The 22,050-nt window shown below is 44.1% G+C and overlaps 1 protein-coding gene across 1 annotated transcript in view; it reads right to left on the minus strand.

Moving 5' to 3' along the window:
- The window catches only part of LRRC72 (leucine rich repeat containing 72), a 36,082-nt gene extending 26,590 nt beyond the window's left edge, over positions 1-9,492 (minus strand). Inside the window, exons 1-3 of the mRNA XM_040964843.1 lie at positions 9,326-9,492; positions 5,310-5,383; positions 2,099-2,168 (exon numbers count right to left, since the gene is read on the minus strand). Coding sequence (XP_040820777.1) covers positions 2,099-2,168; positions 5,310-5,383; positions 9,326-9,472 — 291 coding nt within the window. The 5' untranslated portion in view covers positions 9,473-9,492. The remainder of the gene's footprint in view (positions 1-2,098; positions 2,169-5,309; positions 5,384-9,325) is intronic.
- Between the last annotated feature and the right edge of the window lie 12,558 nt (positions 9,493-22,050).

Genomic DNA, 22,050 nt, shown 5'->3' on the forward strand with positions numbered 1-22,050 from the left:
AGCTGCATAGTATCTTCAGGGTCTAATCTAATGTAATCTAGATTTTAATCACAGATAGTGATGAAAATTGTATACAGAGACTTTGATGAGGTATGCCAACATCTGATGTATCTGTTTGACTTTGTAATCGGAATCAGACTTGAAATTTTGAAGCAGTACAAATATTCAAGCACCTTCACACCCTGTCAATTATTGATCAATAAAAAATGTGCAATAGCTGATTCATTGATCCTATGACCACATCATGCATGTTGCAGCCCTGATAATCTTTCCTTATTCTGTGGCTTCAGCAACTCTGTTTTCAAGGGTAAAGTAAGTGATGATGATTCTGGAAATAATAGGGCTTATTGCATATAAGTTAGCAAGTGCAATATAATACAGTCTCTTATCTCTCTCTCTCTGCGCCTCCATTGAAAATGAAAGAAAGCAAGACAGCTGATAATGCCCATAATCCCCTTCTCTGCCCATGGTGCACCTGCAAGCCCACTGTGCAGAAACTCGATGAAGGCACAGGATTATCTACTCCCAGAAAGTAGAAGCATCTTACAGTTCCCCAGTCACATCCATTTTAAATACAATGCAAGCATTTTATGTATTCTTCCCTTCACACCCGGACACCACAAGACACACACAATGAGAGACAGGTCAATTCTGCTCTCCCTGGTCATTTCCATTGTTTTTCAATCCAAAGTCAAATGTTGTGATCTGGGCTAATTTTGGACAGACAGACTGCTTAAAATGGCTTTGAACTTGCGTGCCCTCAAGTGGTCCAGACACCTTCCATTGCAGTTATTACTGCCTGAGCCTCTAAGGTATTTGTGTTTGTTCTCTTAGAAATGGCTTCAAGCTTATTAGTCTTTTGTTTTCAGTTAATTCCAAAAGCACATCCATTTTTCGCTCAGTTGGTTAAAAATAAAGATGCAAAATGCAGTGAAATATTGAAATGTGTTCACTGACGTGGCTCTTTCACTCTTCAGTGCTGTGAATCTGGGTTACTGCTTAACAGGCAGATTCCTGCCAGAAACTCAAGTTAACTTCATCAGTGGGTATTTGAGAGTCAAAATTCAGAATACAAAATTAACTGTATGAATGCACCATGAACAAAATACAAGCGGTGGGGAAAAAGTTGAAAAAAAATCTCAACTGACAAACTATGACAGTTGCCTGTGTTGGAGTCTCATGAAGTTCAGTCTGATTTTGGTGCTCTGTGGCAGCCCGGAGTCCCACACTTTAACCCCCATGGTGGACAAAAGGTGGAGGGCCACTGTCTCCAAACCCTGGCTTTGAAGAGGAGCTTCCAGGGACACACACGGTACACGACACCGAGGTCCCTACCCTGCAACCGGGAACATGTGGCCTGACATCTGATGCTTCCAGCCTGGGAGGTAAGAATCCAGGACCGTGTGGGTCCTAGAAGTGGAAGGCAGGCCCGCTTGCTTTTCCTCCTCTTCCACACTGCCTCACTGCAGACCAAGCTTACAGAAAGCCAGGTTGGAGGGAGGGGAAAGAGAGCAACTGCCCACGCCTTCCTACTTCTGCCAGATGGCGGCTTCAGCCCTAGCTGCATCAGCAGCGGAGAGCAACTCATTGATGAGTGAAGAATGATGGTCAGGTCCATATGTGGTCAGGGACTTACTCAAGTGGACTACAAGATGGTATGTGAATTAAGAGAGGAAAAAAGCCACGAGACTGCCAAATTTTCTTCCAGGAACCTGGGAAAAAATAATTTCCACTGAATGGCTATGAAAGGGTGGGGGAGACAGAAGGAAAACCTGAGGCTGATAGCATATCACAGAATGTGTAGCATATATGTGTAGCATATGAGTGTATATATATATGCCTAATATAGGGTGCTTCAAAATTTTATTAAAATATTAGTTTAGTTTTTCAGTATAAATGTCTTAAAATTTGGGCAAGGATTTTTTTTCATAGCATGCACTTTCCGTAACTACTTTGAATATTGTACATACTATTTAGATTTCATACCTAGATTTAAATTTTAAGCTTAAAACATGAATGGATTTAAAGATTAGCTCCGTAAGAAAACATAAAATGAAGATAACAATATCAGTGATTTAGAAATGAAAGGTGGTACTACCTTGTTGTGATGAAGCCATAAGTATTTTAAATTTTTAAACCTGGAAAGATCAATGACCTCTGTCAAGTCCCTGAAAAAGAAAGAAGAAAACAAGGTGAATATCAACCAGGACTGACATTGGCCATGGTCAGTCTCCTGGGGGAGGGCAGGGCTGGTTACGTGGTTGTATTTGGGAGTCAGGGAATAGATAGGTCTGTTCTTTATTCAGTTATCAGCATGATTCACCTGTTTTATTAGAAATTCCACCGTTATATCCTCATGAGCTTTAGTTTAAAGGAAAGCATTTTACTGGTAACGCAGAAAAACGCACCTCCTTACGACTGAATTTATTCCATCTTCAAATTAAAAGCAGAGTTGACCGAGGGCATCCGGATGGGAAAAGTCAGTAGAGAACATTCAGGGAGCTGCGAGAAACACCTGCTGCGTCAGTGTTGTGTGCTGGAGGCTGCTTTTGCTCTTGGTTCTTATCTTGGCCAGATGGGAACCACAGGAGGTGGCAAGGGCAGAGGCTGAGTGAAGGGCCTTGTTGTCCCTTTGCTGTGGGTTAGTCGAAGGATCCAGGTGTGCTCCAGCTGTCATGAACTGTGTGGGACTCTAGCTATGGATACCTGGGTCCTTACTGCAGATGCTGCCCACTCAACAGAGGGGCTGACCCAGCTTGGGAAGGGACTGTCAATAGAAAAGCCCAAGCCTGGGGGAGAATCTGCTGTTTGTCTCAGATCTTGTATTTCTCAAGGTAAAATCTTAGCATGCTAAGCCTGTATGCTTATGTGCCGATAGCTGTCAAACCCTTACACAGAGCATAAATGCAGGTACTTGTAAAAATGTATGGATGCATATGAGGGAACTTCAGACATTCATGACAAAACAGGCTTAGGAAAAAGTATGCAACTTTGAAAACATTTTACACCAAAATAAAAACACATGTTTTCAATTTTCCTAAGTTTTTGAAGTATGCTTACTTTAGGCATTTATTTAAGCACTTAGAAATATTAATGCTAATTATTCTTACACATGTACACTAATTTACACATGTACACTAATAATACCTTCTCATTGATTTTTTAATCTTTGAATCTGAGAGGACTAGAATTATCATATATATATATGTAATTGTTATTATTGTAAATGAAAAGCATGTTTAAAGCATGCAGGAAAATCAATCTTTTCCATCAAGTTTTTAATACTGAAAATTTTCAAGAGTAAGGGAAGTGGAACAGTACAATGGACACTTGTGAGGCCTTCATAATTTCAAATACGTTACCATGATTTGCCCTTGTATTTAATCTATATCCTTACTGGGTGATAATTTTCATGAAAAATCACTTGCAGGCACGTTGCCGGATTATACTGCAGTCTTTTCCATCCTAAATAACTCAGCGTGCACATTTCCCTAAATTAGGACATCTTCCTGCATAACCACGTATCATTATCACACTTCAGAAGATCGTGTTTCATTTAGTAATATCATTTAATAAATCATTCACATTCAAATCTGTTGGTGGGACCCTACATTTCTTTGTGGTTTGGTTAAATCCTGAATCTCATCAACATTCAGGCGTGGAGTGAATTTAATCTTTTGAACATTTTCCCTCCTTTTTCCCCTTAACAATGAGTTTTTTAAGGGTTCAAGTCAGGTTCCTGATGATTAAATTCAAGACAGTCATCTCGTATGCAGTGGTGGCAATTAGTACCTGGTAGCACATGGTAAATGATACTGGCTTGTCCCACTCTTGGTGGGGGAGGGAAGAAATGAATGAATGAAGATAGTCAGCTGGATAGGCTGGTAGCTGCCAGGTCTCTCCATTGTATGAAGGGCAAAACTCAGGCTGCACATCTGGGTCTCCAACACCTATTTACTCAATGACCTTACTTCAGTGACAATCCTTACTTGCAAATTTGTGTTTAGAAAGTGACATCTTGCCTTTCTAAAAATGACACAGAGAAAAGGAGAGACAGATCAAAGCTGGGAGCCAGAAATTCCATCTGGGTCTCCCACATGGGTGACAGGGGGTCCAAGCGCTTCGGCCATCTTCTACTGCGCTCCTAGGTTCAAGAGCAGGCAGGTGGACTGGAAGTAGGGTAATCAGGACCAAATGCACTGCTCAAATACGACATACCAGCATTGCGAGCGTGGGCTTAGTTGACTGTGTCAGATTGCCAGTGCCAGTGATGCTTTTCTTAAGTGTTTCATTTCAATTGATTGGCTGGTGTTCTTTTGTAGATATCATCTGCCCTCTTCCCTGCCCCATCTTCCTGTCACTCATTTTCTTCCCCAGCCTCCGTCATGTCCCAGTTGCCTCTTAAAGTTCACGACCCTCAACACTTGCAGTGGGGTGAAGTTTTTAACCCCGAAACTCCGGAAGACACAGAGTAGAGCTTGGTCATGGCTGCTGAAACGCACAGTGTGGCTGCGGAGTGCTGGCTGTTGGCTAGTGAGAACTGTAGGGTCTGAGCCCAGTCTTCCCTTTTGCTTTCTCTTCCTTTCTACTGGGTTCTGACTCCTGCACCGGCATCGCTCTATGGAAAAAGTCACTTTATCCTCTGCCACCTTGGGAAGTTCAAGAGGAGGCAAAGGAAGCTGTTGATGTAAAAGAGGGCTCTTCTTGCTTCCCAAGAAAGCCAGAGTAGAAGTTGTCACTGGTCATGGCATGACAGCAGTTATTATTATAGCAGAGGGATAAAGTGAGTCTATATTCCTAATGACAGCAACCATATTAACCAGGCTAATGATATCTGGAATGTCAGCTGGGTCCCAGGCCCTCCTCTAACTACTAATAGCCCACTGCAGCTTCACAACAGCCTGCGAATAGGGCACTGCCCTAACATTAACACAGGTTACACAGGTACAATTGAGTGTTAGAGAAACAAGTGTTTCCAACACTACACGATGTCTACTATTTCTCCAGGACATTCAAATGTAACTGGATGTGCTCTGGTTCCACTGGCTCAGCCTGGTGATCCCAACGGGTTGTGGGAGACTCCAGTTGAAAGCAAGCTGGGATTCAAGTTCAGTCTGGTGTCATGGTCCTTGCTTTTGTGCTCTTCAGCTTCTTTGCTTCTCCAGCAGACGCGTAGGGAAGGAATGGGGAAGGGTGGTTGCCAGCTCCGTCGTGCAGGAAGGACAAGTGCAAAGAGCTTGTGGCTCTAGGAAGCGTTATCCCACGACACGCTCCTACGGGCTGACACCAAGGACATAGATTTCACTTACTTTTGAGAAAGGAAGAGCTCAAAGACATCAGCGTCCCTCCTGTAGCCACATATCTTTAGCTGATCTTCCACTGCCTGAGAACATATAATTAATGTGTCAAGCCACATTCCAAAGAGCAAAAATACTGAGGCGTTCGCAGTTAGAAACCATAACATCTACACGGAGATCAAAAGAAAGGTGAGCATGGAGGCAACGCTTCTAAATTGATAAATTCCAACACCACAATTATATATTATTTACTTACTTTCGTGCTGGAATTCCTTTACCTTGAATCCTGCTGGGTATGGATGCATCAATAATTTTTCATCAGAAATAAAAAGTGCACATGTGAACATATATGTGCCAAAAAAAGCTTTTGATTCTGTATGAGGGAGGGTAATTTATTCTTGAATGTTCCTAAATTTATTCTTAAAATGTTTTAGAAATATTCTTCAATGTTCCTTCCAACATGTGGGGTTAGTATTTGATCATCTTCCCATGTTTGCAGGAGACATGGATCGGGGTTGGAGGCAGATGGAGTGAGGATTCCTTTTTGTGTCCATCACATGATATGTGACACCCAGGAAGTTCTTAACAAATGTCCCTTAAATCAATGAGTGAATGTATGAACAAAAGTCATTTTCTCTGCATAAATGAATACATATATTTTGCCCTGTTTGGCAAGCATTGATGTCTTTGATTTTCCTGAGTGACTAACAGTCTCCCATTGTGAGAATTTGGGATGGAGAAGAAGCAAATTTGATTCCCATAGATTTTGTTTGGGAAACGCAAATCAAGCAACTGTACTCTGAATGCTTGCCTTTCTCCACTTAAGTTTTTTTGCACAATTACAAAATGACATACAATCAAAAACAATACAGAGAAATCAGTGAGCATATTTGTAATGTTCTACTTCTCAACACAATAAAATGAAAAGTGTAATTGTGGCAATTCTGGAATCTGACCAAAATGCTAATGACTAGGGAGTCGAAGCTGGCAGCAAATTTCAAGAGGGATTTGTTGTGGATGGTGAGATTGCAAATTTGATGGAGGACTTTGATGAGAGTTAAATTTTGGGGCATGAATAAGTATTTAAGGAGCAGCTGCAAATATATAAACCCACATTTTGTCTCCTTGTTAAGCAAGCTGAATCCATATGTCATAGAAGCTGATAACGAGGACTTAGAAAATCTATTGCTTTAGGCCTCTTCTGCATTTTAAATGCAAATGCTTAAGGCATCCATTTCTGCTATGTACAACTACAGCTTTTAAAAAAGATTTATATTTTTTTATTGGAAAGTTAAATGTAAATAGAGGAGGAGAAACAGAGAGGAGAATGTTTCATTTGGTGATTTACTCCCCAAGTAGCCACAACGGCTGGAGCTCGGTTGGTCCGAAGCCAGGAGCCAGAAACTTCTTCTGGGTCTCCCATGCAGATACAGGGTCCCAGGGCTTTGGGCTGTCCTCGACTGCTTTCCCAAACCACAAGCAGGGAGCTGGATGGGAAGTGGGGCTGCCGGGATTAGAATTGGAGGCCATATGGGATCCTGATGCATGCAAGTTGAGGACTTTGGACACTAGTCTACCGTACTGGACCCCCACAACTACAGCTATGCAAGTATTTGGTTAAAAGTCAAAGCAGGATTATAAATGCCCTATTGAGTGCATTTGAGCAAGAAGGTGTGCGTTCCACAGCTTCTCTTTGTACACACTGTCTCTGCTGGTGAACAGGTTGTGAACGCCCTGAAGATGTGCCCTCACTGGAGAATGATGCGCAGTAGCTTCTGCAGAGAAGGTGCAAACATCCCTTGTGTGTATTAACCTGGCAGGGCTAGCAGATGCCAGGGGGCTAAGTAGAACACTAGTTCTGGGTGTGTCTGTGAGGACACTTCCAGAGTCATGTGACACTTGAGGGGCTGCTCTGAGGAGATAAACGACCCTCATCTGCAGGGGTGGCAGCCTGTAGAGCCTAGAGGACCCAATGATACAGAAAGGCAGTGTCAGGGCAAACATCTGTTCTGCAGTCATGCCATCCCTCTTCCTTTGACCTTGGACCTGGGCGTCTCCATCCTTGGCCTTCCCAGCATGGCCCGGGACTATGCTAACAGGCTCTTTGGCCCTGAGGTTGACATTGTCCCTTCTAATTCCTCTCTCTCTGTCTCAATATATCTTCCTGACTGCTTTCCTGGCTAAAACAAAAGAATATCTAGAATTCATGTGTAATGAATGAAATTTGCAGTGAATTTTGCATATGTATAATAACATTTTGCGAAAAGTAATATTTATGTGCATGTGGAATACACACACTCCAAAGTTTCTGCAAAAGTAGTTACTTGGAATTACAGTGATTTTTACTTCCTAGGTGATACTTTTAAAAAATAATGTTTTAAATTTCTCTCAGTACAGTTTTACTTGGTAATCAGAAAGTAACACATGCTTTTGAAAATGATAGCCATGCAAAAAGAGTTAAGGATTGAAATCAAATTTAAAGAAATATGGGGCTGGCAGTGTGACATAGCAGGTCAAGCCATGGTCCACCACATTGGCATCCTATATGGGCACCAGTCCAGATGACCTCACTTCCAATCTACCTCCCTAGTAATGACCTAGGAAATCAGTAGAGGATGAACCAAGTGCTTGGGCGACTGCTACCCACTGGGAGACCTGGATGAAATCCCTGGCTCCTGGCTCCTAACATTGGCTGATGCGGTTATCTGGGGAGTAAACCAGCTGATGCAATATTTCTTTCTCTTTTCTCTCTCTGTAACTCTGTCAAAAAAATATCAAATAGGCTTAAAAAAATACAGAAACAAGTATAAAGGGAAAGTTGAAAGTATCAGCCGAAAAGGCAAACACCAGTATTTCAATGACTGATTTGCACAACATTTTAGCGTGTATGTTTTTTCCTATCTGACAATTTTGTGCGAATCTGGTACAATGTATACATTAGCACCAACATATCTGAGTCTCAGCAGTCCCAGCAGTCCCAGCTCCCCTTCCCTGCCGCCACTTGCCCTCCTCCGTAGAAGCCTGACATGTGGATCCCGTTGCCTTTACTGTGTAGCCATCACTGAGTGCGCAATCCTGTGGTGGTTACTGCAGGCAGGTGCCTTGCACTCACAGGGGTAACCATCCCCATCACCCACGTCCTGATCACACTCATCTGTCCCCGTTGGTAGGCTGTCTCCCTCCCCCACCCTGGCTGCTCCCGGTCATTGCTGTTCTCCGATAAGGACCACCTGTATGTGAATTCTGCAGGAACTGTGCTTTTATGATGGGCTCATTTCATTTAGCACAGTGTCCTCAAGGTTTACCTATGTTGTGAAATTGTCTTTCATTTTGAAGGCTGAATAATACTCCATTGTCTCACTGGGCCTCGTGGTCTGTACCCATTCACCTGCCAGTGGACATCTGCGTTGCTTCTACCTTTGGGTGATTGTGGATAAGGCTGCCATGAACTTGGATGTGCAAATGTGCCTTTGTGTTTTTGCTCTTCCCTTCACTTGAGGAGATGTCTAGAAATGGAACTGCTGGATCATCTGGGACTTCCATCTCTTATATGACCAACTGCCATATTGTTTCCCAGTGTCAAAACCTGGTGAAGATGAACATTCTCTCAATGGTAAGTTCAGATATGCTCCCCTTGAATTCCTGAGGACTTAGTTCAGGCTATGATGAAGGTTGTCTGTGATTGGTTGGTCATTGTGGCAGAGAGTCGAGTAAGAGGCCTCACTCGAATCAAACCTGTTAGTAGGAGAATTACGAGACCGTAGGATGTGAGGCCAATATCGTGATGTACCAGATCAAGTCCTTGGCCTGCAAAACCAGCTGGCCAAGCAATGTCTGCTCGCTGCAGAGGTCATCAGAGCTGTGGGTGCACCGGCTGCGGTGCGGGATTCTACCTTGGAGGGCGAGCTCTACACAGCACAAACTCCTGGCGCAGCCCGCGGTTAGGGGAGGGTAAAGGACAGCTTAGTTGGTCGAGGTGGGCAAGGGACAGCCCAGGTGGAGGGGTTGGATGGGATTCTGCCGCTTACCTGGTGACTGCTGTGCAGGGGGACCGAGGACGCCTTCTGCATGCCGGAACTTGGGAAGGCAAGGGCCGGAGGGCTGGGCGTCCCCGCGGCAAGGATGCAGGGAAGCCGCCTGGCTCTAGGACTGACTTGGCCCGGCCACCGGCTCATTGTCCCGTTACGCCTAAGTGACCGCCATGACCCTGCATCCAGGGTTTTGTAGCCTGGAGCTGACTTCTGTGACGTGTGTGCCTGCGGCTCTGCCCCAACGCCCGCATCTGTCCCGCGTTGTGGGGTTGAGCTTGGGACTCCCCAACATGAGCTGCTGCCGCACAGGTCATTCATGGTTTTGAGTCGAAATCCTGAAACTGGCAAGTTTCAGAAAAGCAGACGTCATATGTCACCTCTTGGTGGGGAAAGGAGCGGTCAGCAGTTCCCAGGGTAGGGTTTCCCAAGAGCAGAAAAGCACCCACACAAGGGGGAATGTGTGTGTTGAAAATATCTAGCATGCTTGTTCATCTCTGGTGCGTTTTTGTTAAAAGAAACAACCCAGCCCAGAGCTGTTTATTTTGGATGGTGGGTATCTGGTGCAGTCCTTCTGTCTTACAGGAGAGCCAGGACAGCCCTTTCTTCTTGTAGACCCGGATGTGGGATGCAGCTGGAGCTGGCAGTGTTAAACCCTGCCCTACCCCCACGGTCCAGGTGTGCAGACCAAAGGAACTCTGCTGAATTTGCTGCCCACCAACATGTGCAGACTGGTCTAGTAGCAACGTAATCTCTCCTCTAATAGGAGGTGGGTAAACTGAGACATTATCTGGCCAGCCTCTTTTCATTTTGATTTCTAAAAAAGAATTTATTTATTTTTTATTAGAAAGGCAGATTTATAGAGAGAAAAGAGACAAAAAAAAAAAAACCTTCCCATCCCCTGGTTGACTCCTCAAGTGGCTACATCAGCCAGAACTCAGCTGATCTGAAGCCAGGAGCCAGGAGCCTCCTCCAGGTCCTCCAAGCGGCTGCAGGGTCCCAAGGCTTTTGAGCCACCCTCTACTTCTTTCCGATGCTTTAAACAGATAGCTGCACGAGGAGATGGAGCAGCCAGGACACCAACTGGCACCTATTTGGGATCCCAGCACTTGCAAATAAAGATTTGTCCACTAAGTCATCACTCTGGGCCTTGATTTTTTTTTTCTTTTTCTTTTTTTTTTTAAGCCAGCATTTTCCTTCAATGTATGGGGAACTGGTACAGGCTCAGTGCCAGCTCCTGGAACTGTGGAGGTAGGAGTCTCGCTGAGCCCCCACTGTCGTGACCTAGACCTAACCCAGTACACCTACTAAGCACAGATCGAATGGAATTTGTTTTGTTTTGTTTTGGCTTCAGGTTTGAACCCGAGGCACCCAAGCATCAAATGTAAAAGAATGGTGCTGGCGAAGAACAGCGAAAAATGTCTCTGTAGAGAAGTTGGATACGCACTGAGACAGCGAGCACGGGGGCCGGGGAGACAGTAAGCACCTAAGGATTCAAAATCGAAAGAGAAAACTGGCTTACTGAGAATATGAATACAGTATGGTATTCAACCTCTTGTTTCCTGTTTTTGCTGTTAGTATATCTTGCAGCATTTCCAATTTAAAAAAAAAGTATCATTATGTTTTAAAAATTTATTTATTTATGTAAAAGGCAGTGTTACGGAGAGGTGAGGAGAGACAGAGAGCAAGATGTTTCCTTCTACTAGTTGAGTCCCCAGATGGCCACAATGCCTGGACCAGGCCAAAGCTGGGGGCCTGGATCTTTGCTCAGGCCTCCCATGTGAGTTGCAGGGGCTTGAGTACTTGGGCTGTCTAACAGGGAGTTGAATCTGAAGTGGAGCAACTAGGATTTGAACCAGTGCCCATATGGGCTGCCAGTGTCTTTGAGGGTGAATTAACCTGCCAACATTCGCACCCTAGACATTTATTTACTCTAATATCTTAATTTGATCCCCTTAAAAAATTTGCAAGCTAATTGATCCTGATGATTGAAAGAATGCAAAGTTAGTACAGGAATGTCAAGTGCAGAAGATTACAAAGCCAGTTTTTGGACACAGGCTCCTCCTCAGGGGTTGTCCTGTGGGTGCCACAGGGTTTTATATCAGAAGCATCCTCCTGGGAGTCGGCAGGGACATTCTCACCTCGCCAGGGTGGAATGGCATCCTGTGGAACCAAGCTGAAATGCAAGACACTCATGTGGACATGTGCATTCTTCGTTGCAATCAATCTTGCCTTGATATCAAAATTAAAGTGGCTCCACTAACTCTCCTCAAATCTCTAAGGTGTATTTACAGTGAAGCAAGAAGGCCTGTGGTTCTCCGGAGACATTCCCGTGCTGGCACGCTGCCATCGCCTGCAGCCGTGTGCATACCCCGGTTTGAAAGCCCTCTCCTATCACGTATGTGGCTTTGCATGAGAAGAAAGAGAGCTGGCTCCAAGTCTGGGCATGTGGCCTCGCTCTCGGCTCTGACTTTAACTAGCTGCTGGCCAGCCTCGAGTCTCTTAATGTGCTGGCTCTCAGTTTCTTCAGCCATATAGTGAAGAAGTTAGGAATTTTTTTTTTAAAAAATCTAGTATGTAGAAGCGGATGTTTAGGACACCAGCATCCCATTTTGGAGTGTTTGGGTGCCTGAGTCCTGGCTTCCCCCACCCTCCCAATTCTAGTGTCCTGGGCTCCTGCCACTCACATGGGAGACCTAGACTGAATTCCTGACTCCCAGCCCCAGCTCGGCTCTAGCTGTGGCAGGCATTTGGGAAGTAAATCAGTGTATAGAAGTGCTCTCATGATCTCTTAGAAAAGTAAGAAATAAGTTCATTAAAAATCCAAAACTAAAAAAAAAAAAAAAAACCCAAAAAACCTATTACTTATTTATACTCTCCTTCACAAGCAATATGCATTGTTTCCAGGATAAATGATTCTTGTTGAACTGTTGACAAACAATAGTTGTTTTTTTTTTTCTTTTTAACAGTAAGCTTCCAATGAAGAATGTATGAGAAAGATGGTCGGGGTGGGTGCTGTGGAACAGTGGGTAAAGCTCCCACATGGGATGCTGGAATTCCACATCAGCGTGCCAGGGTTGAGTCCCAGCCACTCCGTGCTCCCAGTGCGGCTTCCTTCTAATACACCTGAAAGGTGGTCAATGATGGCCCTGACCTTGGGATCCTGTGTCTGTGTGGAAGACCTTGGTGAAGCTCCTGCCTCCTGGCTTTGCTATAACTCAGTCCTAGCTGCCATAGGCAATGGGGAGCTGCAAAGAGCTGATGGACTGTATCTGTTGTTCTGCCCCTTTGCTTTTCAAATAAAAAGTAATTTGTGTAATGGTTGTCATTAAGGCTTCATGATTTAAAAAACTCTTCCTGGTTTTGTCTTCAATAATTATTGCGGTCAGTGGGAATATTGTTTTTTTCCAAGTGAAATGAGAAATACTTATTAGTAAAATAATTATCATTCATTTTCTACCACAGTGAATGAGTACACTATATTAGTTTCAATAAACATTTCTTTTTGAAATTTATTTATTTGAAAAATTTACAAAAGAAGGAGAGAGAGAGAATATCTTTCATAATCTGGTTTACTCTCTAGATGGTTACAAAGCCTGGGGCTGGGCTGGACTAAATGCCAGCAGCCAGAAGCTTTTTCCAGGTCTCCTAGCGGATGCAAGGCCCAAGCACTTAGATCACCTTCCACCACTTTTCCTAGGTCATTAACAGGAACTGAATTGGAAGTGAAACTGCACCATAATTATGAATGCTTAGTAAGCATTCTTACGTGTAAACCTCTATAAGTTCTTGTTTGAGACCTGGTTGCTCCATTTCCCATCCAGTTCTCTGCTAATGGCCCGGGAGAAGCAGTGGAATATGCTCCAAGTCCTTGGGCCCTGCTACCCACATGGGAGACCTGCAGGAAGCTCCTGGCTTCGGTCTGGCCCTGCCCCAAGCCATGGCAGCCATTTGGAAAGTGACCAGAGGATGTTTAAGAATGTATGATCTCTCTCTCTCTTTCCTACAACTTTGAGTTTCAAATAAATAAGACAAGAGATCTTTTGTATTTTTAGAAATTTCCTCCTTCTGTATTCATTTTCAGTTTAGTTTTTAGTACTTTTTTTGGAAGATTTAGTTATTTTTACTGGAAAGGCAGACTTACAGAGAGAAAGAAAGACAGAAGGATCTTCCATTTTCTGGTTCACTACCCAGATGGCTGCAACAGCTCAGCTGAGCTGATCCAAAGTCAGGAACCAGCAACCTCTTCCAGATCTCCCATGCAGGTTTAGGATACCAAGACTTTGGGGCTTCCACCTCTGCTTTCCCTGACAGTTGTATGAGAATTGTAGCAGTGGGGACATGAACCAGCACCCACAAGGGATGCTGGCACTTGAAGGTAGGGGATTAAACAATTGAACAGGCCCCCAATCATACAGGCCCCTAAAAAATAGAAGTATTAAAAAAGATGTATCTTGTGTTGTATTTGTTGTATGATGATATGAGCATATTGTCATTATTACACATTTGGGTAAAGTGCACACGTGACAATCTTGGAAGATGATAATTCTCTATGAGTCTACCTTCTGTTATGGCAAAAGAAGAAAGGCACTGATTGTTTTTGTTAAGAATTATATTTCCAGGCTCGGTACGATGGTTCAATGGTTGAATCCTTGCCTTGCATGTCCCAGAACGTGCCAGTTTGTGTCCCCGCAGCTCCACTTCCCTCCTCAGGCAGGCCTACTGCCAAGATGAGAGGTTTGGGTTCCTAAGCTGTGTATTTCGAGCTGCAACCCCATGGCTCCATCACTTGGCCCGTTTTGTGTTGCCCTCTGGGAAGTGCAGCTCAGAGAACTGGTTTGCTTGCTGTTGCTGTGAATGATGAACTGTCCTTGGTCTGTGATCTGGAAATCTTGACTTCTGCCAGCACTAATAAAACTGGCAGGCTGGTTTTTGCTTCTACTTGCACAGATTTGTTTGTTTTAAACGTGAGCAAATGATGTAATTTTTGCTTCAGTGCTTGCATTTCTCTACTATCCTGTGAACTTGCATCTTTTTTTTCTATGATATATTTGTTTACTACATTGAAAAGGCGAGTTTACAGAGAGGAGAGACAGAGAATAAGATCTTCCACTGGCTCACTCCTCAAATGACTACAATGGCCAGAACTAAGCCAGGAGCCAATCTAAGCCAGGAGCTTTCTTGGGGTCTCCCACGTGCATGGAAGGTCCCAAGGCTTTGGGCTATCCATCACTGCTTTCCCAGTCCATTAACAAGGAGCTGGATGGGAAGTGGAGCAGCCAGGACATGAACCAGTGTCTGCATTTGAAGATGGAGGACTAGCCAGTTGAACCAACGCACCAGCCCTCAGACCTCAATCTTTTTAAATCATTGCTCAGAGCTACTGAATGAAATTGCTGCATTATGTTCTTTTCTAATGTATCTTAGGATTCAATGACTTACTACTCTACTGAAAGGCATTATATTGTTTAGCCTTCTGCTATAATGAATGCTTAAAATAAATTTATTTATTTTCACTTTACTTCAGAGAGACTTCCATTTTTCTGGATCATTCCTCAAATGGCCACAATAACCAGGGATGGGCCAGGCAAAACCAGGAGTCCAGAATTGAATTGCCATGTGGGAGGCAGGGATGCAGGTCCTTGAGTCATTGCCTGCTGCCTCCCAGGGTGCTCATTAACAGGAAGCTGGATTGGATATGGGGTAGCTAGAACTTGAGCTGGGCACTCTAACACAGAATGTAGACAGCCCAAGCAGCTATGTGACCTCTGCACCAAATGTCTCTTTATAATCAATGTCCTTGTGTGTGTGAGATTAGTACCTCAGCATTGAAATTCCTTGATGATATTGTTGAATGATCCATGCGTTGTGCCACTTTCTCTATAGGAAGACATCAATCTCCTTTAACTTGGCTTATCTAATTGAGTCCAGGGGCTTGCCTGTCATTTTGGGATTCTGGTTTAAGACAGTGAAAAATAAGGGGTAAGAACATCAGTAGGGCACTTCTATCGATCCACAGGGTGCAAGTTTTATGAGGAGGACTGGCCTGGGGCTTCTGAAGCAGGGAGCCAAGGAGAGAAGGTCAGGGCTGGAAAGCGAGGAAGGTACGGGGTGGAAAAGTCACCCAATTTATAGAAATAAATTTCCGTGATAAGATCTCCACGCACAAAAATCCCTGGGGTTACTCTTGCCTCTCTTTACTCAGTTTAGACCTGGTGAGAATTCGTCACAGAGTAGAGAAATTTCTTCTGAAATTCAGAGGAGTCTTGCTAATGCTGACAGGAAGTCATCTTGTAACACAATTAATACACAGTGTCAGGCACTCCAGGCACCAAGCCCTCTCTTTATAAATGTGTAAATATATGGACACTGACACACATACATATGTGTTTGTGTGTATTCATGTATGTGTGCTTCACACATGACATGTTTGCACATACAGACATGGACACACACACACACAGCAGGCCACCTTGACAAACCCCTCTGTAAGCCTCACCTCCTGGCTTCCTTTGCTGGATGAGCCCCCTCTTGCACCCATGCCTGACTTAGGGACCCACTTCCAACACACAGAATGCCTGGGTTGACCACAGCTTCTGAGAGCAGGTGACACAAGGACTGCTGTCCTCCTGAGCACTCTTCTTTCTCTCCAGCCCAGTGTCAGGTTACTTGGTGGCCACGAGGTGAGCTCTTTAGACACAGAGCCCACCCGGCCAAGCACTGCTGTCGCCTGCCCATAGTCAGAGAGGGCTGCAGGCTGCACAGAGCCCTGGGAGACGGTTTGGAAAGGGATTGTCTGCCAGGACAGCCTTGACACGAACTGGCCTGGCAACGATGACAGCCTTGCTGGGGGCTCACCTATGCCCCCAGTTAAACTGTCCCCAGGATTCCGACACACAGAAAGGGAGATAACAACTTTGATCTTTAAACTGCTGTCGTTCATGCTAATTTTCTGTACAGCAAAAAAGAACTCATTTGATAGGACTATACATATTTATTAATATATAATATGTGTATGTCACGTATCAAATATCAGTTGGAGGCACAACTTATGAAAAGGACATTTCTTTGGGCTCAGAGTGTAGCCTGGTAGCCAAAGTTCTTGTATGTGCCAGGATCTCATATGGGTGTCAATTCGTGTCCTGGCTGAGGTACTTCTCATCTGGCTCCCTGATGGTGGCATGGAAAAATAGTAGAGGAAGGCTCAAAGCCTTGGGCCCCAGTGTGTGAATGGGAGACCTGGAGGAAGTTCCTGGCTCTTGGTTTCGGATTGGCTCAGCTCTGACCATTACTGCTGCTTGGGGAGTGAATCAGTAGATGGAAGATCTTTCTCTGTATCTCCTTCTCTCTGTTCTGCCTTTCCAATAAAAATAAATAAATCTTTAAAAAAAAAAGAAAGAAAAAAGCATTTGGTCAAACTAAGTTCTTCTCAATCCTGTCCCCAGATATAATAGTAATTTAGAATTTCTCATTGTGATAGTTTCCAGAATATATGTAAATCTGGACTGGCAGATTCGTTCTTGGGTTGTTATCTACATGTAACCATATGAATGAATGTAAAATTTTTGCCATATGAGACACTAATTGGAAAATGTTAAAACAATTGACATTCCTTTTAAAGATGGAGAAAAACAGATAGAAATCTTCAATGTGCTGGCTCATGTGCCTGCAATAGCCAGGCTGGGCCATGCTGAAGCTGTGAGCCTGGAATTCCATCCAAGCCTTTGATGTGAGTGCAAGGACCCAGGTTGCGTGAGCCGTCACAGTGCCTCCCAGGTGTGGCTTAGGGGGAAGCTGACACTGACACACCCAAGCCGGGACACAGCTGTCCCCAACTGCGTCTTAGCTGCTGTGCCTACCACTGCCCCTGAGGTTAAATTCAAAAACATTTCTATTCAGCCATGGCACCCTAAATTGAGCATTGCCTTAAACAACTTATTTTCCAGGGTGTATCCAGGTACTGAGTTAATAAATATCTTTCTGAGTTAATAAATATATTTTTTATGAAATGCTTTTTTCCCAATGTTCTATATAGTTAGACAGATTCAGTAGAAAGTGTGGTCATCATGTCCAATCTGGGATGTGATCCGGCAGCACTCTCCACATGCGGGTTTCATTATCAACACACAGATTTCTCGAAGATGCTGTTAAATACCAGCATCAGAGGACACCGGGATTTTCTTTATTCTTCCATGATCTCTTAGGTACATTTCTGCAAGGAGCCTCAGCCTGGAAGTCATTTCCCTTGTGGGTTTGGCTGGGGCGGGGTTCTCGGTTGCTGCCACACTGGCAGGAAGAGACGGAGACCAGACCCGTGACTCTCCACAAGTGACCAAACATGAGGCATCCAACCCATGCTCTTCTTGATTGTTCTAGATAATCCGGTCCTCTTCATGGATTCATTTATTCAGGCAAGCAGTGGGATGAGCTGAATCCCTAATGTGAAAACCCTCCAAGGAAAGGAGGTTAGAAAGCTCATAGCCTCCTCAGTAGCCCTCGCTTTAAGCCCACTTTAATTGTGTTTGTTCTGCTTGCTATTGACTAGCAATGAAATGGATCATTGCAGATGTTACGATTGCTCCTTGGAGCCTACGTGCTTAATCCCCAACCATTCTGCTCCTCCCATCCACAGAGTCCTCCTCATGGACTTTATGGGGAGTTCTGGATTCCTGCTATTGGTGCTTTCATTACCACCTTTTCACACAAAGCAAATAGCCCAGTAAAGTTCTATCACCTTTTGAATGAGAGGCAGTGCATGATGGAAAGTAGTTCAAAAGAAATCATTTTAATAAAAAGTGCAGAAGCATTGAAAGCTTTTTACTTTTCAAGTGTGTAAGACTTCCAAAGTTCAGAAAATAGTTTTTGTTCTGTGGATTCATTTGTGGTTATAACAAAGAGTGGGAAAAAAAAAACCCTCTGGTTTTCACAATGGGGATTTGTTTGCCAAGAAACTTGGCAATTTTTTTGTAGATTGTATATTTGCTCTGCCCGGTCCCCTTGTGATCTGGACAATGCAGCAAGAAGAGTTCAAGATGAAGGCCACCAGATCTCTCACAGTTGAGATGGCTTTTGGAGGCACGGACTGCCCAATGTGGGTCCGGGTGTAGTGAAAAAAAAAGTGAGTGGTAGAAAACAGAGCAGGAAGGAAGAGAAAGGAGAAAAGGGAGGGAAGAGAGATAGACAGAAAAGGAGAGGTACTAAGAGGGAAGGAAAAGAGTGGAGGAGAGGGGAGGGGAGGACAGTGAAAGGGAGAGAAACCAAGAAAGCAGGGGAAGGGGCGAAGAGGGGGTGGAAGAGAGAGGAAGGTGAGCCGGCAAGTGGGGCCAGATCCGAGTGAGGAACGCTGTTTCATTCTGATCATCCCTGTCTTCTGAGGAGAGAAGGTCTTTGGGGACGCGGAGACGTTCCCAGTCCTATGGCTCAGCATGGCTCACTACACTCTTGGCCTGAAGGGTGGGGCTCATGAGCCAAGCCAGCCTGAACACATCCATTCTCATTGTCATTCACCAGGTTTTCAAGTTGGGAAGGAAGACCACTGCTGTGAGGAGGCCGTGCAGTGTGAAGCTCACACCTGACACCTGGAATTGACAAGGTCCCCGTGGTTCAACCCAAAGTTCTTTTTCCCACCATCTGTAAGGCTTCCGGGTCAAACCAGCCTCATTGGGAGCCAGAGCAAATGTAGTATCTGTTTACGCATGAGTGGCAGGCTTTTGTACCCTGCCAGACATGAGCATTCTGCTATAGCAGCTAGGGCCACCCTACTCTCTCGCTGCCACCAAGGGCCACCTGCAGCTCTTCCTGGGACCCTTGTGTGTGCCTGGGTGCAACCTGGGTGTGGTTTCAGGGTATGCTGGGTCTTTTCTGCGCATGTGGGTGACTAGTGAGCTCCATCAGTCTCCTGTGTCCAGTGTCAGGTGTCAGGACGGCTCCAGACCCTAGGGTGGGCGCCCTCCTTCTTGGTTTATGGGGTGAGAGTGAAGTGCTGGAATCGTGGGGTTCCCAGTATGTGTTCCGGCTTTGTTAACAAGCTGGCATGGAGTCAGTGCACAAGGAGAGGTAGGGTTGGGAGTGGCAGGGAGGGAAACTCAGGAGACAGAATGCCTGGCTCCAATCACCCCCGAGGCTCTGCTTTTTCTACCGTTTCCTCTGCAAGTCCCGTTTTTACTTCTGCCAGTGTGATTAGGGCTTCTTTCCATGACATACAGAGTTTAAGGGATCCAGGTAGCAAAGGAGGCGGTAAAGAAAAGAATAGAAAACATGGCAGCCTTCATGCAAACTATAAGAAAAATAGCCCTTTCTTTCAATGCTGTTTTTGCTGCAACTCATGGGGGTCTGATATTTTTGTTTTTATTTTCACTTTTTCAAAAGTTTCTTTTCTCTTATTAAATTCTTCACTGATTCATAGCTCACACAGTAGCATCATTTTCTCCAAGAAGGTTTTTGTTTTCTTTTTCATTTCTTCATCAACACATCGGTCATTCAATAGCATGTTCTTTAACTTCATAGTGCTGTGATTTTTTTTTTTACTTTATTTCTGCTGTTAATTTTGCTTTATGGCTTCTCATTTAAGGGGATGTATAGTAACCGTGTAATAGAGACTATCACATCCAGATGTGAAGAAATAATGAAGTAGGCATCTCTACTTTTAAATCAAAATAGACTCCCAATGAAACTGTTAAATATTTCTTGACAATAGAATGCTTGAGTGTCTGCCATTGTCTGTACGCACAGTATCAGGACACACTTAAATAGCAGAATGATGGGCTTACAACTGCTTATGAAATGCTCTCCTATAGTAATAATACAGGGTAAATCAGTGGGAGGGAGGGATTTTAAAGGAGGGGTAAGGGAAATCCTGGAGCCTATGGAATTGTATCATAAAATAAAATGAAAAAAGAACAAAAAGCATGAAAGAGACGCTGAACATGGTCAAGACAGAATGGAGAACACCTAGCCATTACTCTGGGCTTGCTCGATGAAGCCAGGGACCGTTGGCTGTTGTTGTTTGGCTGAAAGTTAGCATCCCTTCATCCGATAAGTGTGTAACAATGTGACTTCCGTCTTTTAGGAAGGCAGAGTAAAGGTAGGGAAATGTCAACATAGTAAGTCTCATTGTCCAGTGGTTAATGAAGACAATGCTCTCCTAAAAATCTTCCCCTTGAAAAAATTAACATTTACAGAAATCATTATCAACTGATTTTCAAGTAGCACATATGCTTAAAGTGCTGAATTTCTTCTTCAGAATGTATGGTTTTTCTATACAGAAAATGAGAGCATCTTAATGTCCGTAACCTGATAACCATGTTCAAATATTTTTATTGAGGTGAAATTTACTTAAAATTAACCATCTCCAGTGTACAGCTTGTTGTCCCCTAGAACCTCCACAATGCGTGCACCCGCTCTATGTCATCATTTCTCCAGAAGAGCCCATGCACTTTAAGCAGTTGCTTCTCATAGCTCCTGTGATCCAGTCCTACGATTTGCTTTCTGTCTCTGTAGATTTATTCTGAGAATTTTCTATAAAGGAAGGCATAACTTATGTGGCCTTTTATGTCCCACTTCCTTCACTTAGTTAAATGTTTTTCAGCTGTGCACACACACTCTTTTTGCAGCTGAACAATATTCCACTGGCTGGTTAGATTATGCTCCGTTCATCCCTCCTCTGTCCACAGCCATTTGGACTGCTATCAGTTATGGCTGTTACCATAGTGGAAGTCTGTGTTTGAACACCTGCTTTGGGTTTGGGGAGGTCCATATCACAGAGTAGAGTTGCTGGGTGATGTGTTATTCTGTGTTTCACATTTTGAGTAGCCATCACACTGTCTCTTACAGGGACTGCAATGGGAGTATGCGAATCAGCATTGTAAAGGACCTCCGTTTGCTCCAATCCTTGCCAACACGCACTACGGTTTTGATTTATATTTCCCAATAACCATATTGAGCATCTTTTTTTTTCATTCTCTTGGCCGTTTACATATCTTCTTTGGAGAAGCACTGATTTAAGACTTTCACCATTTTCTAAATATTGGGTTGTTTTGACTTAGTTGTGGAACTGTAGGGATCCTTCATATTTGTGGAATGCTAGGATGCTGGGGTCCGTGCAGTAGATGTGGGGAACATGAGGGGGTGAAGAGTGTTCCATTGCAGGCAGGGCCGCGAGGAACTTCCCGCTGATCGGGCGGGGCCCATCCAGCGGATGTCTCTACAACCACCTGAATGCAACTCCACCTTCTTTTGCATGGACACTGGACCGCCCTGCGGAAGAATTCTAATCCATCCTGACATTTGCTACTGCGAGGTTAACCTTTTGCTCAGCCTGAACTTGGAGGTCAATGTCTTGCAAATGGGGCCTTTTGTCATTCCTATTATCTTAACTGTCCCCATTGAACCTATGCTAATCTAGGGACCTGTATTTAGGCTTTCATTCTTTCCTTGACCTTTAAGTTCTCCTTTTCTTTGTGATACAAGATTGAGTTGTAGGATAAGAATCCTAGCAGGAACTTCTATTGTTTCTAAGTAAAACTAATGGCAGAATTATCCTTAGAAATATCCATTTGTTCATGACGTAAAAAGTCTGAGCCAGAATTTGACTGATTTTGTATAAATAAAGCGGACAGCTTTCCCGCATTGTCCATTATGATCATGAAGTCCTAGTGGTCCGTCTCTTTCTTTCCTCTTTACGCCTCATCCACGCACCCTTCACGAGTTCCGAACTCAGCTGGAGC

The sequence above is a fragment of the Ochotona curzoniae genome, unplaced genomic scaffold (genome assembly GCF_017591425.1).
Source record: "Ochotona curzoniae isolate NIBS_2020 unplaced genomic scaffold, NIBS_Ocur_1.0 scaffold_3835, whole genome shotgun sequence".
NCBI classification, from domain to species: Eukaryota; Metazoa; Chordata; class Mammalia; order Lagomorpha; family Ochotonidae; genus Ochotona; species Ochotona curzoniae.